The sequence below is a fragment of the Monopterus albus genome, unplaced genomic scaffold (genome assembly GCF_001952655.1).
Source record: "Monopterus albus unplaced genomic scaffold, M_albus_1.0 scaffold18.1, whole genome shotgun sequence".
Classification (NCBI taxonomy): Eukaryota; Metazoa; Chordata; class Actinopteri; order Synbranchiformes; family Synbranchidae; genus Monopterus; species Monopterus albus.
In genome coordinates, this window is record NW_018127898.1 from 3,936,609 (window position 1) to 3,952,424 (window position 15,816).

At 41.0% G+C, this 15,816-nt stretch overlaps 2 protein-coding genes across 8 annotated transcripts in view; one reads left to right on the plus strand and one right to left on the minus strand.

Annotated features, from left to right (window-relative positions):
- Positions 1–15,816, plus strand: part of tacc1 (transforming, acidic coiled-coil containing protein 1) — a 41,863-nt gene that overhangs the window by 9,888 nt on the left and 16,159 nt on the right. Inside the window, exon 1 of one of the 2 annotated variants that reach the window (XM_020592562.1) lies at positions 2,617–2,699. The exons of the other annotated variant lie outside the window; for it this stretch is intronic. Coding sequence (XP_020448218.1) covers positions 2,632–2,699 — 68 coding nt within the window. The 5' untranslated portion in view covers positions 2,617–2,631. Of the gene's footprint in view, positions 1–2,616; positions 2,700–15,816 lie in introns of those variants that run through there. 2 annotated transcript variants of the gene reach the window in all.
- On the minus strand, positions 3,126–10,799 carry aggf1 (angiogenic factor with G patch and FHA domains 1). Of its 6 annotated transcripts, none has more exons than XM_020592568.1 (16): positions 10,672–10,766; positions 10,534–10,586; positions 10,077–10,270; positions 9,308–9,407; positions 9,024–9,211; positions 8,658–8,789; positions 8,339–8,539; positions 5,994–6,435; positions 5,709–5,817; positions 5,457–5,508; positions 5,266–5,367; positions 4,994–5,159; positions 4,756–4,835; positions 4,535–4,662; positions 4,354–4,453; positions 3,126–4,265 (listed from the first exon to the last, which is right to left on the minus strand). In XM_020592568.1, exons 3-16 carry the CDS (start codon positions 10,260–10,262, stop codon positions 4,017–4,019), a joined length of 2,235 nt encoding a protein of 744 aa, XP_020448224.1. In that variant the 5' UTR covers positions 10,263–10,270; positions 10,534–10,586; positions 10,672–10,766; the 3' UTR covers positions 3,126–4,016. The 6 variants fall into 6 exon arrangements, with proteins under 6 accessions (XP_020448224.1, XP_020448226.1, XP_020448222.1 ...); XM_020592570.1 differs by lacking the exon at positions 5,994–6,435 and adding an exon at positions 8,088–8,154; XM_020592566.1 differs by lacking the exon at positions 10,672–10,766 and adding an exon at positions 10,781–10,799 and having other exon boundaries at positions 4,535–4,835.

The window sequence follows — 15,816 nt, forward strand, 5'->3', positions numbered from 1 at the left end:
ACCGTAAAAAGTGGCCACAATGGAATTTGCTCAGTGGTATATCTAGAGTGGCATGTAAAAAAGCACTAAGGCATCAAAGGCCTGCTCAAAATATACTGAGGCTTTACGATCAAAAACCTGGTTGCGTCAGTTGAACTATTATCCATACCGCACTATACCCTCTTATTCATCTCCTGAAGCCTACAGCACTACTCTGGAGAAAACATTGCTGTGTAGTGGAGTGGACCTCCACCTGTCTGCACAGCTATTGTCTCGATTTTGTGGCTGTGATGACCTCATTCCTGTTTATGTGTGCACACATACAGTACTACACAAGGACTTTACTCTGCCAGACAGCTGATAAATACATTGTTGTGCCTGCCTCTGAGCAATGCAGTACACCAGGCGGGCTCTCAGTGCACACAGCTCCAATTCAAGTCTTTAAAACAGGGAAACCATCTTGATGTTTTTCCCCACTGAACTACATTTCTGAGGTATGTTTCCCAAAATTACAGACTCCAGCTAGCAGTGCTTGCAGGACAGTGGGGCCCAGCGATCGACCATAATGGAAAGCCATATGAAATAAATAACATCCTGCCCAGTGTGGGGAAACTACAAATAAGGATGATGAACGAGTACTTTCGCAAGGCACTGTATACTGTTTGGTTGCTCTGATGCAAAGACAGCACACAGACTCTGGTAGTGTTCACAGTCTGCCAGTTGATGTCAGGCTCTATCCGATGACAGATCAGGATAATCTGCATGTCTGAACAACCTTCCCTCCCCACCCCTCACAGGTGTGAGAGATTATACCACAACACTATCCCAGAACAAAGTCTAGTCAGTCCTAAGTGGTTGGTCTAAGAGTAACTCACAAAGACATTCAGTGCTAAAAGTAGTAGTGAAACCCAGAGTTAGTCACTGAGACATTTTCATTGAATGGAGTAATTACTTTAATGTAACTACTTTTATTTTATTTATTATACTAAAAATAACCTAAACAGATGTCCATAGGCAGAAATAGAATGAAAAGTTATCACTTGGCTATTTATAAGGGGTGTGCTGTAATAATATAAAACGTAAGGTGCAATAGGCCAGGAATGTGCAATTAGTTGGGAAAATGTCTCTATCTCCTGCTGTAGGTAAGGATGGTGAAGAGGCTGTGGTAGGCGTGGGTGAGGTCATTGGTGATGTTGTGGCCCTTGCTTAGGCACTGCCTATGCTGCACTTCCCTGATAGATGGGAGTTGGACGTGCAAATTATGACCAGAAAATACTTTTCTTTAATTGTTAACTTTCGACTCATCTCAACAAGACTGGGAATGAGGACTTAAATGTCACCTAAATACCTGAAACACTCTGTTCCCTCTAAAGACATATCTCTCTTATCTCCTGATATAAGAGACTCCCTCCTTCTTTGTTTTATTTAAAAATGCATCACATAACAGCAAGACCGTGTATGTGTGATATGAAAGAAGGGATGACTTATTCTTGCTTTTTGACCTTTGATGTGTGTTCAGCTCAAAGCCAGATAAGGTGGAAAACAAGGAATCTGTATTTTTCTTCAGTTAAACCAGCTTGTAAAAATGACAATATTTGACATGTGTCTTCTTTGCTTCACACTAAAATTTTCCCAAAAATGTATCATATATTTACAATGGTTGGCCACTTTATTAGGTACACCTGTACAATTGTATGCAATTCAATGCAACACTTCTGCCTTAAGATGTGTTTATGAAGCTCAAAATGTTTCAGTTTTTGATTAAATTGCCACAATTTCAATTATATATATGTTTATTATTGAGGTCATAGCTAAAGGTGGTATTGTACTGGACTCCATTACTTTATCTATGTACTGTATGTACAGGTGTGTCTATTAAAGTGGCCGAACAGTGTATATATAAGATATAGGATCTGATATATGGGCTTATACGTAAAATGTATCCATATTTATTACTTGTCACATAACCCAGATTCAGTTTCAGCGCCAAACTAAGGCTTAAAGATAACTTCTTTCCACTTGCCACACCAGGAATAGTCACATTTTCTCACTGAGACATGAAAGTGTCTCTGCAAGATTAATATTCACTGGCACTGCCTATGCTGCAGAGATTGCACCACCTATATACATACCAGTGTTCAGTTTAACCGTTCTACCTTTTTTTTCATGTTTTGAATAACTTCTGAAAAAAGTTACATTACGATTAGCCTTCACTTGAAAGAACAGTGGCCCAGTGTTTCTCTGAACGCTCTTGCAAAGTCAGGAACAGGTCAGGCCAGATCTCTCCGAAGCCCTGAGCCATTTTCTCACACGTCAGTGAATTCAAACTCATGACTCATCTTTTTATGGCAGAGACTTTCTACCCCATACAACCAGGTGCACGGGACGCAAGCTGGTCCCTCCCAGTTTTATTACACTGCAGTATCAGCTGCTGAATGTTGACTTCCACTAAGTGACAGTAGGTTGAGGGAGGAGACTTGACAAGGGAGGCACAAGGGGAGACATCTGTCAAGAGAGAGGAAGAGATCTAGAAGCAGAGGAGCACTGGCCAGTCTCAGAGGAGTGCAGCAGAGTATGCCTACTAACTAGGGGAAATACACACCTGCACTGGTGGTGGCGTTTATCCATCGACTGGAGAGAGGGAAGCTCACAATGGGTGGCACGCAAAGCCAGAAGAGCAGCAGGCAAGCCAGCTCAAGGAGTCACACCGGCAGTGTCATGTGAGTCAAATCGCTCACCTGTTTAGTGCTGAAACTCTTCTATCATTTAGCCTTAATTCACTGACTTCAAACTTATGTTGCTTTCTTCAGAACTAGTGATTAATGAGGCTTTTTCACTCTATTTGTGAGGTTGCATACAATTATAATAACATATGTAACCGACTATCCTGGGAAATACAGTTCTTTACTTGTAGCTTTTTTCCATTTGGTGTGAGACCGGCTTCTGTTCTAAATATACACTTGCACACACATGCAAATATTCACACACCCTCAAAATGAAGCCATAGATAAGTCTGTACACAGATGGACTGTAAAATATGTTTGCTCCCTGGCCTTACATGAGAATAAGGTTGTGAGGCTGTGTGCAAACACTAATGACAATACAATATGATGTGTAGTGAAGCAAATAGAACCAAGAGGTCGAGCATGTTCCAAATTTAATGTACATCTTTTAAAAAGGCAGGGTGCTTGGGGCACTGTTACAGAGAAATCGTGGCTAGTTTGTCTGAACAGATACACAAATGTCTTATCACAGTATGATCTCACTGTGACAATTACAGCTTCACTGTCTCAATATTTGCTCGAGGTGATTCATGTTTTCATGTCCTGCAAGGCACAGTTGCTGCTGTATTCTGTCGGTAAGACTACAAACATGGTTGTCTGTGCACAAGCTGCAGTTCTTCTTCAGTGTTCTGGACTGTAAACATTCTAGTTTACTTAAGGAGTGGAACAAACATATTGCACAACAACAGCAAGTGACATTTAACAATTACAGTTTTGTTAACTTGTTTCCACTTGTCAAGAAGGAAATACTGGAATAGTCACATTTTCTCAGTGAGAGAAGAGAAAGTGTATTCTGTCTGCAGGATTAATATACACTGGCAATGGCACACATACACACAAGTGTTCAATTTATTTGTTGATAGAGTTTTAGGTCTCAACAGAAAATCGCTGTGGGAGCTCAGATGGTAACAACATGTTGTATTCTGTATCTCTCACATCCCCAGCTTTCCTGTCTGCTTCTATCACCTGTTAAACAAAGGCTAAATAGCCCAAAAAATAACAATAAAGAAGGTAAATCATGATGACATAATATCATTCTCTTCTCCTCAAAGAACAAAACATATCGGTGTCATTTCAGATTAATTTGGTTGCTGCTGTCTTCAGCCAACAGTAAAGTAAAAACAACACTCTTTTACAATGCGCACTGTAATTTATAGATTATATGTCACATTTCTTCTTTCTTTACACACATACATCAAACATCCCCACTCGGCTCTGAATATCCACAATAAATATCCACATGCGCACTCCTCCCTATCTTTGGCTGCCTGTATCAACACCTGTTTGTGTGGTCTCGGTCTCTTCCGCTCGGACCCAGGCTTTGGGTGACTTGCCTATCTGCGTTTGAGATGCCAGCATGTCGGGCTGGCACGAGTCGGTGAATCTCTCGCGCGCTTTCTCCCAGTTCTTCTGGGACTTCGATGTGGTCATAGAGACACTGTCTAGAGACATGGCGGTACCAGACCCCAGGCCTGACTGGGACTTTCTGATTTTCAGTTCAATCTGTAGAGAAAGACAAATGGTTTTTTGCTTCACAATACAATTAAGTGACAGTACAAGCCACAAAGAGGACATTAGAAAATTGTCTCACCGGGTCTTTCATTCCAGTTCCCTCTTTACCAAGCCCCTCTCCTTTTTTCCAGCCCATCTTCTCCAACATCTTCCGCCCTTTATTGGCTTCACTAATCTCCCTTTGAAAGGAAAAAGAAAGCCCTGCTAACTCTTGCATCCATTATTTCATATCCTTAGTGACAGTCAAACAGTTTACTTACTCATGAACAGAAGCAGGAGCATCATCTCGTTGGAAAACCCCCTCACTGCCCACCGTCTGCCGTCGAGACTCTGCTCGATCCTTGTATCTGCGGTTCCTCAGGGCTTTGGCCTCCTCATACTCGCTGCTCTGTTTACAGAAAAGCATAGATATGGGTGACGGCATAAAGAGAATATGTTGGTTTAGACTAAAATTAGTGCTGCCTGTCCTCATGACACTCACTTGCAGGCCATATTTAGCCTTCATCTGCTTCAGCTCCTTCTGTCTCAGTGCTTCTTTATCCTCTTTTGTGAGAGTAGGGCCTTTGGGAAAATGCAGTAAGAGTAAAGCTACAGTCATCCTCATTTTATCAAGCTTTTTATAACACTTTCTAACAAGCTAAGGCTCTGTATATCAGTGCTGCTTCACACTTCTACATCCTTGTTTTTCTGTAGAAATGTTTTCTTTTGAAGTTGCTCACCTGCCTTCTCCTCTCTCCTGTGCTTGCTGAGGTGAGCCATCACCTGACCGGGCTCACATCCATCACAGGTATCAGTGCCTGAGTGGATATGGAAGGAGAGCACAGTCTCTCCCATCTTCACCTCATCACCGTGCATAAGTGCATGGGGCTCACACTTGGTTTTGGGCTGCAGGCAAAATAAGTATTTGTTGAAGAAGTCATTACTAAGTTCACAATCTACAGTTTATTAAAAAAGAATATATAAAAATAAGAAAGAAGTACAAAACACTAACCTGTAAGATTCGGTTGCCATTGATGACCGTGCCATTTTGGCTTCCCTGATCTACCAACATGTAGCTCTGTTGCTCCTGGTCAAAATACACCTCTGCATGGAACTGGAACCAAACACAGTTCAGTTAGAAACATCACCTTAAGCCTGTATTACACAACAATATTATTTTGATGTAAAAGCAAACAGGGATACCTTGCTGACTCCCATTTCTGGTATTCGGATTGCGTGGTCCATATCTTTCTCTCTGCAGCACAAAAACAGTATGTTGGCTAAAAGGAGTTCCAAGCCATTATATGACGTATTCAGAGTTAACAACATTTCTCACCATGGTCTTCCCTTCTAAAACTGCACATACTCACTTTTAAATCCTGGGTATAAAACACTCAAACCTTTTACTGAGGCAGAACTCATGCCTGCACATGACAAGAGTGAAAAAGCACAAACCTGCCAATGGTGGCTGCAGAGTCAGCTGTGATGATGAACAGAGTGCCCACCTGCAGCACTGGAGACCTGACCACTGTCACTCTTACACAGGGTGGCCAGATGTCTTTGACTGTGAGAAAACAGAAACCCGCTGCATTGTGATATGAGTATGTCAGCCTCAGAAAGCTACAGCACTGGGAACAAATGACAGATGATCATCAATCGATGAAACTCATTTGACAGAGAACTAACTGTGAAGGTGTGTGCCCCAAACAAGCCCTGAAGTCAGCTTGTTGTTCTACTCACCTTGCTGACTCTGAGACTCCATTTCTGATTCTGGGCTTTCCTTGGAGGGTGAGCCAGAAGATGATAAGGGGGATGGAACAGACTCCCACTCTTCTCTCTCCGACTCTGTGATCTCACCCTCTTCCGGCTCACTGTTCCCATCTGAGCCACCACTGCACGGTGGGCTCTTTTTCCTTTTACGCTTTTCTGACTTAGATTTCTTCTTTTTCTTCTTTGATCTTCCCTCATCATTATGATGTGTACCGTTTTTCTGCTTCCTCCTCTTTGGTGAAAGTCTGTCCCTCTCTTCCCGACATTTGTGAGAGTCTTTTCGACGTTGAGCCATGTCTGGAGTGCGAGACCTCCGCTTCAGTTTTCGTGATTCTGTGGACCTCTTAGTTGTTTGTCTTTCGACCCAATCAGTTTCTTCTTCTTGCAACTTTACCTCATCACATATGATTTCCTGCCACCAGATAGTCAACAGAGAGATTACCACCTCCAGTGGTGTTCACTGACAGCTGGTTTAGTACTGGAGATTGTATGTTTTTTTTTTGGTCTCAGTCTTCAAAGACAGTACACCATGGTCCACCACCAAATTAAAGGCATTACTTTTTACCCAGATTTTTATAAACACAGGTGACTAAATCCTTGAGTCTGGCTTTTCCAAACTGTGTTGTCAAAGTACTGTCCACAGCGTAACCCCGTCTACCACACAGCAAAGGTTACAAGAAGCATTTTTTGCACCATGAGTAGTTATTTCAAACAGTCAACCATGAAGGACCCCTCAGCAGCTTAAACTCCAAAACACTGGCTGCCGGAACAAAGAGGTTGTGTTCTTTTTTGCACAGAGAGAGTGGGTCAAAGAAAGAGCAAAAACCAGGCTTAACATCTGTTTGGTTTTTTGAGATGGAGACCATTAAAAGCAGCGAAACGACTCAAATTTTATTCACCTGTGGCATTCTACCTTCTGGATGTGTTAGCATCTAAAGCTCAAGTGTTTGTTTTGGTAAAATTAGCAAGCTAGCTAGATAGTGATTTTACCTGTGTGATGAACTATCTCATCTCTCATGTTCTATACTGCTTAGTCCCGAATGGGGTCGCGGGGGGGCTGGAGCCAATCCCAGCCTGTGTTGAACTAATATGATTTTAATTTGGGAGTAAGCTTTGTGTAGTGTACTAGACTGCCAAATCTACACATTAGTCAGCTAAATCTAGCTTTGCATTTTGTAAAGTTTGTTGCAACCAAGAATCTGTAGTTCACATCGTCACTAGGAATCAGGGCATGAGAGGTAAAGAGTGCTTAGAAGTGGCATATGGTGTGTGTTTGTTTTGAGTCTCATTAGACTTCCTAGCACCTGAAAATAAATTAGGTAGAGTAGCTTTAAGAGACTTTCAGTCCCAACTGAAACTCTATGGCACCTTTGATACTGGCATACAAAAGGTTTTACAAGACATCTACGGGTGCCAACCATGGCGGGAAACCTTGAAATATGAGGTTTCTGATTTCTGGCTACACAGGAGTATACAAAAGACTGAAAACGATCACACCATCCATCCATCTTCATCCGAGACGGGGTCGCGGGCGCAGTAGCCCGAGCAGAGCCTCCCAAACTTCCCTCTCCCCACACACCTCCTCTAGCTACTTAGGAGGAACCCCAAGGTGTTCCCAGGCCAGCCAGGAGACATAGTCTCTCCAACATGTTCTGGGTCTGCCCTGAGGCCTTCTCCCGGAGTGACATGCCCAGAATACTCCCCCAGTGAGGCGTCCAAGGGACGTCCTAAACAGGTGCCCAAGCCACCTCAACTGGTTCTGCTCAACGTGGAGGAGCAGCGGCTCTACTCCGAGCTCCTCGCGGGTGACTGAGCTCCGCACCCTATCCCTAAGGGTGCGCCCAGCCACTCTCAGGAGGAAACTCACTGAAAACGGTCACACATCACATTTAAATACTATTCAAGGTGTAGCTTATATGAATGACAGAAGCTAGTGTCTTTACTAAAAGAGTTAGGGGTTTTCTTCTAATAACAGAATAGTAAAATGACCTTTGTGATGGCAGAAGCTATTAAATAACCATAAATGTTTTTTAAATGCTATACATGCTGGTGGTAGAAATGTACCTCTGTGGGAAGTATTCCAATAAGAGCAAATCTTCATTTTAGCCAATGAGCTAGTCACCTCGTGCATCTAGGTCAGAGAAATAATCTTTTAGTCAGCTGGCCTCAAATCAGTCAAATAAGGAAAAAAAGCCTGTATTTGAAGTCTGAGACCAACAAAGATGTTTCAGGGATTTACAAGGTCAAAAGCCTGCTATCGGCCACCAAATATAAAATAAATCCATGCATCAATAAAGTTTATAATTGTTACCTACCTTATCATCCTGGTGTGACATTTTCTTGACCATTTTGTTGACCCTCCGGCCTTTCTTTTCAGCAGTGACCTTGTTTTGGCAAGACTCTGCATCAGTCTGTGCAGCAGGCACCTCAATCCTGGAATGAAACTGGTATCGCCCACTTTCTGCATCATAGTAGTAGTAGATACCTGTGTTGGCGTCGTAGTACAACTGACTGGCCTGAGGAAGACAAAACACATCTATAGGATCAAAAATGTCTGTGGGGAAAAGAACAAGTTGCAGTTAAAATTAACTCTGCTATGGACTGTGACATTTTACAAAAAATCAACTGACAAACCGAGTCGTAGTAGAAGCCCGTGCTGTGGTCATAGTACATTCCAGTGGTCTCATCAAAGATAAACCCAGTCTGTGTCATAGCCTCTTCAGCAGTGGCCCTCAACATATCAGCAATGGATCCTCCATCACCCTCCTGAAACAGACAATATCATATATTAGTCTGCCAATGCAAGTTCAAACATCATTTCAGTATATACATTCATATCAGCATCACCTCATTTAAGTATTTAGGATCAGCGTGAATACAATTAGCCAATTAAGTGATCCAATTCCAGTTCTGATAATCAGTTATTCGTGTAGTTATACTTATGTCACTAGCATCATTTTAATACAGCTAACTAATAAATCACTTTTAAATGAAACCTACCTCTGCTGTGACCTCAACACTGCTGTCAGGTTGGACTGACTCATCTGCAGCTGCCGCTTCATTCTGTGTTGACACCTCTGCTGCCTCGCTGCCATCAGCAGTGTCCGCTGCTGCTGCGTTCAGGCCTTCCTGAGTGTCTGCTGCCTCTGGGTTCTGATAGTAGCCTCCATAGTAGTAGTTGTAGTAATCTAGAGAGAAATATTGAATAATTTGCAACAGTGTACTCACTTTCTGACTAACTCATATGATCATCATTTTTTATGAATATACATAGACTAACACACCTGTCTCTGTCCATACATATTCTTCCGTCTGAGTTTCGCTGTCGACTCTGTCTTTATCTTTCTTCTTCCTTTCATGAATCTCTGCGCTCAGCTGCTCAACCTGAAACAGGACATTTCACATAAAATCAACTGGCAGATACTGTTGAAACACCAACTGTAACAAAATATTAGGACTAATGATTCAGACTGGTTTATTTTAGGGTTTTAGCCAACTTGTTCAATTTCCCAGGGTGAACCCTGTAATATTTAACACTACACAGTATATTTACAGGAATAATAGAGAACAAAACTGCCCCTTGCAACTGGGTGAACAACGTTTTATGTTATATCATGTGCTTAACACATCCCTTTTCATTTATTCAGTCAGAGCTGCAACTTTTAGTAAATTAATCAACCAACAGAAACCTAATCAGCAACTATATTGATAGGTCATTTTTCCAAATCACAAATGCCAAGAAAAAGTATCCAATTATAACTTTTCCCCGTGACCCCGCTCAGGGACTAAGCGGTAGAAAAATGAATGAATTCCAATGTGAAGATTTGCTGCTCTTGACTGGAAAAAACATTTCACATTTGACATCACCTTGGGTTATAGGATATTGTGATAGCCTTTTTAATTCACTGTTTTCTGATGTGTTATATCCCAAACGATAAATTTATAGACGGGAAAATGATCATTTATTGTGTAGGGGTTAACTGTTAGGCCAAAAGTACTGTATAAAAGGTCTGTATGCTCGCTTTGATGCGTGTTACTAAGCACAGCACTGACCTGTTTCCTCAGGTCTTCGTTATAGCTCTCTGTGCTCCTCTGCAGCCTTTCAGAGTGGTTCAGCTGCTTCTCTAACTTGGCCAGCTCGGCTCTGCACTCTCTGAGCTCCTGCTTCAGCGAGTCTATTTTCAGACGCAGCTCGGTCACTTCGGACTCAGAGTCCTTTTCTCCATCTTCGTTCTCCATTAGTTCAACTAGCACGTTTAACATTAAAGTCAGTAAAGCATTCACACAAACGGTTTTAGGATTACGTTATTATCCATAGATAGACAAAGCTAGCGCGTCTGTCTGCTAAGTTAACGTTAACTGATAGTTACATGATATGACATATCTACCAAGGTCAAAGATATAGTTAAACAAGTGAGCACAGATTTATATTCACAGATATATACAGGTGTATATATCTAATATGCTTACTAATATCTAATATGCTATGTCTGTAGGCTGCTCTTCATACCGTTTTCGTCTCCTCGAAAGTGAAACTCCTATCAGCTCGGTATGTGATCCAACCTGAAAGTTGAAAATAGACATCTTGTAACTACCCTGCATTTCCGACAGAGTCGAGTACATGTTTTGATGATAATTAGAAAGTTACAGTTATAACCGTGGAAATGTTTACAGTCCACCCTTTTCACGACCGCCATTTACTACTAACTAACTGCATACGTCACAGCAAAGGACTTCTTCGAGTTTGGCGGACTTACTTCTTCTTCCTCCTCTATTGTAAATTTTATTGTCGATTGGCAGCAATTTCATAGGTGCATTACCGCCACCTAATGGATTGGGATGTTGACATCCCAACAGTAGAAAAGGCCGGGAAAAAAAGATAATTTTCTTTATTCACCTAGTCGCTGACTTACTTTCCTTCTGGCAACCTGTAACTTCACGAAGAACTTTATCCCCACCCAACGGTAAAACATTGTAATTGATAACCACAAACTGCTTTTATTTAAGGACAATCATAAGCACCTTTATTTGGCCAACTATGTTACACACAAGGAATTTGTTTCCGGTATAGAACCGAGGCATCCGTTGCGCAACTCAACCATCAGGGGCAACTTGGGGGTTCAAGTTTATTTATATAGCATATTTTCGTACATAATTCAAGGTGCTTAACACAAATATATAGATAGATAAAACATTTAAAGCATACAGAATGCACACAAAAGATAAAACATTAAAATGTATACAGTATATTGATAAAACATTACAATGCCATTTAGATAAAACAATATAAGTAGCAACATGCATGAGTAGATACCTTGTACTTTTAGTATGGCTGTGGCAGACTGTGGATTTTCACTGTTTTCATTTTTTACCCCTTTACTTCAGTTTTACCAAGACAAACCTCTGAGTACTTTAACATAAGATGCAGGCATATTTTTTCAGGGAAATAGAAATACCAGTGTCTATGCAGTCAGCTAAACACTCCCAGAATCCATTAGGACAACTGTGGCAGACTTTGGATTCTGACTGATCTAAACCTGTATCCCTTTACCTCGGTCTTCCCAAGACTAACCCCTGAGTAACTTACACCAGAGGTGGGTGTACTTTCTTCCAGAAAAACATCAGTGTCTATACATTCATCTAAACAGTACAATGACGTCAGTTAGTCATTGAGTAATGGATGAAAAATAAAAGCAGATGAAGTGCAATATTGGGTGGAATTATGAAACATTAATTAAAAGCAGTGGGAAAACAAAGAACAGTCTTTAGCTTAGTTTTAAAAGCTGCCACAGTTGGGGCAGACCTAAGTTCTAATGGAACCTTTAACCTTTCACCACTAGCTGACCAGTCCCTGCAGATCTGAGACATCTACCAGGCTTGTACTCAGCAAAAATATCACATATATTGAAAGACTTGTAGACAATAAGTAGGGCCTTAATTTGAATTCTGTATTTAACTGGAAGCCAGTGCAAAGATTTAAGGACTGGAGTAATGTGTTCTTTCTTCTTGGTGTTCTTGGCAGCATTTTGAATCAGGTGCAGTTGAATGATTGTCTTACTGGGGCAGTCAAGCAGCAGTGCGTTACAGTAGTCTGCCCTACTACAAACAAAAGCATAAATGAGCTTTTTTCAATCCTGCTTAGACAGAAAACTTCTCATTTTAGTTACAGTATGTTTTAAGTTGCCAGAATGATGGCTTTGTTACATCTTTGATGTGGCCATTAAAATTTAGATCCTCATCAGTGATTACACGAAGATTCCTGATGCAGGTGTTAGTTTTTAGTGTCCAGGACTTAAGGGTAATCACTCACTCACTTTCTCCCCCGTCTACTTCTGATACTTTCTTCATCCAGTCACCTTTTTAAAATTACTTGTCCTTTTACAAATTTACTATGGAGTCTGGTAAATATCATAAAAATGAAAACCATGCTCCTTCCGCTCTCATTTTTGAACAGGCCTCATAAATGTATTAGGTATACTTTAAAGCACTTTCTGTATGTGCATATGCAATATATTAATAGTTAGCCTGTAGAAAATGAATTGAGATTGTACTGTATGCAGGTTTGCCATGTAGGAGATGCGATATGTTCATTTTCTGTTTGAGTATGAGCTTGAATTTATAGCTATCACTGGTTTCAGAATATGTAAAGAGCTTTTTCAGCAATTAATGTGCACTGTCCGGGTGTCATTATGCAGTATGACCACTAGATGTCATTTCAGCACACCAAGCCTGTTATTTGACCTCTCAGAGTACTACTAAAAGGAATGATGTGGTGCGTGGGTAGCCTACATTTGTTGACTGTAGACAGTAGTTATATGATGTAGTCATAAGTGAACAGTTTCTGCTAGTTGCCAGCAGTTGCTGGGAGTTGGTAAATGTTTATCTCATACTGTTCAGTTTGTGTCTAGTTCTAAGGCTATTTCTGGCCCTTGCTCCTCTTATCTTTCTTGTCCCATGTTCCTTTAGCAAATATTTAGGCCATTCTTCTGGTCACATTTAGACTTCCTTCCTTCCCCTTCCACTTCTGATTCTTTCTACAGTCACCAGTTTCCAGGAACGTCTGATGCATTCAGTTCATTTGCTGTGACTTGTCGAGATCAGGCCATCTCTCTGTGTGTCTTCCAGATGAATGGCTGCTATATAATAAGGCCTACTCTGGCTCCACTGCTGTCCTTTAAAATTTGAAGCACAGTTTGTATGTAGTGCTACAGTGTAGATATATGCTTATGCGCAAATTTTACCTCTGCATGCTTTCAGACAAATGAGCTATGAAATTACAGAGCAGCTTTGACAGGATGTTAAGGCACACTGACACGGAACAAAACATTAATCTGCCATTAGTGAGATTTGGACTGAGACAGACAGCTGTGTCAACTGATTAAAAACTCCCACAGTAGGTTGAAAAGACCGTATCCTTCCAGTTTTTGTGACTTTCTCAAAAATGCCTTTCAGGTTCCTCCCACCGTATTTGAAATCTGAGCTCTTTTGAGTTGTGTTTGGATTTTATGCTGGTGTATCAGACTCCTTGGCAGGAGCTCTAGTGGCTGGGGTAGGAGAGTAGCCTTTAAGAATGGGGGGTGCCTTCTATCTGGAGACACACACAGCCGCCTCACACTACTTACTGATGTTTATCAATTCCACTTTTAGAGTAGAAAGCACCATTCCTGTGAGTGGGGCTGGCAGTTTGTTTTTCAAGGAGAAGAAAAGATGGTGGTGTTCAGCTCAATGTTTTGAAAAACTGACAGCAAAAGTTATGATGTTATGTTAGGTAATGTAATAGGAACCATTTCTTGTGTAACACATGTATTCCTGGCTACCATGTATAATAAATACTGAATCCAATAAAACAAATAGTTTAATCATTTTTCAGTTCCATACATCAATTTATTGTGAAAAATAACCTCAACAAATCCAGAAAACACACCACTATCACAACCTTATTTAAGGTTTCTTCTGTGCTGTACCGTTACATACTATTAAAAAATATGACCAAAGTGTCACCAGCACTCGTAACATGTGGGTAGGCAGTAATTCTTTTGACTGAGGGTCTCCACTGTGGCTCAGTGCTCAAAAAGCCTTACAGACAAAAAAGAGACGATAACTACCAGAATAAAGCCACAAAGTGGACCTCATGTGGCAGCGACCATTTCTAAGTATGATCCCTAACTGCTACCTGCACATGGATGCCCTTTGCCCTCAACCCAGACCCAGGCAGTAATTAAGTGGGGAGAGAAAAAACTCCACCCTTTCTGGTCAAATGTGGAAACTCTGAGGCTGACTCAGACACGTGTGTCTCTACTCCACAATGGGAGTAGTTTAGATGCTGCGTGGCACTGGAATAGAAATCACAGAAGATGCATTATCATGTTAGACAAGGCTAACAACACTGAAACATCACATATGCTACGCAGGTGTACTTGAAAAGCCAGTGATTTTAAAATAAAATTTAAAAAAAAATCACCATTCCAAACACTCCGGCAAATGTGGGTCATATAAGCTATTTATGTGTGTGTTTCTTAAATTCTAATTTCTATTAGCGTGAGCGCTCTTCGTGTTTTTCAACACAGCATCTATCTGTGGTATAATTTATGAGACTGTTCCCTTTGACCTAATAAATAAATGTTCAGTTGGTTTACTGGTTTTAATCCACAGTCACCCCACATAAAATGCATTCATACGTTTTGCCAAAGCAAATATGCAACCTCTTTAATGTCAAAGTGAAAACAGGTTTCTACAAAGTAATGTCAGTTAAATAATATATAATGGGAAATAAGTGATTGCATAAATATTCACCCCCTTTAAAATGACTGACCTAATTCAACAGAGGTCCAGCCAATTGGTGCTAGTAGTCTCACAATTAGTGAAATGGGGATCACCTGAGTGCAGTGAATGTGTCTCAGGTAATTGTAATATAAAGACACCTGTGGCTGGTAGGTCCAGTCACTGGTTAATCAGTATTCCTGGCTACCATTACACCATGAAGACAAAAGAACATACTGAGCGACTCAGAGAAAAGGTTATTGAAAAATATAAGTCAGGGGATGGATACAAAAATATTTCCAAGGCACTGAACATCCCCTGGAGTTCAGTTAAATCCATCATCAAGAAATGGAAGGAATATGGCACATGTCTAAATCTGCCTAGATTAGGCCGTCCTCACAAACTGAGTGACCATGTGAGAAGGAGACTAGTGAGAGAGGTCACCAAGACACCTATGATTACTCTGAAGTTACAAGCTTCAGCAGCTGAGATGGGAGAGACTCTGCACATAGCAACTGTTCCCGGGTTCTTCACCAGTCAACCTGATTGAGACCTATCCACACAGACTCAGTGCTGTGACTGCTGCCAAAGGTGCATCTACTAAATGTAATCACTTATTTCCCATTACATATCTTTAATTAATTGACATTACTTTGTAGAAACTTGTTTTCACTTTGACATTAGTTTATTTATTTATTTTGTAATTTATTTTGTCAGAAAAGCCAAATTATATTGACCATGATTGAGTTATAAAATCAATAAAAGGGTAAAATATCCAAGGGGGTGAATACTTTCTATAGGCACTGTACCTCTGTCAGATGCTACAGTGAGCTTTTACCATCCAGTAATGAGTGCACTGAAAGCCAGGGCTGCCTGTCCATTTTGTGATCTGAACTAATAACTCAGACAAATTGGATCCAGCTAGGTGGATGTCTCGAGGCGATCCAGCAAAACTGGTTTCCCTGGTCATGCATGCCTGCCTGCCACTGTTAAACAGCCTGGGGGAGTGAAACAGGCTTCAAGATCCTGTCCC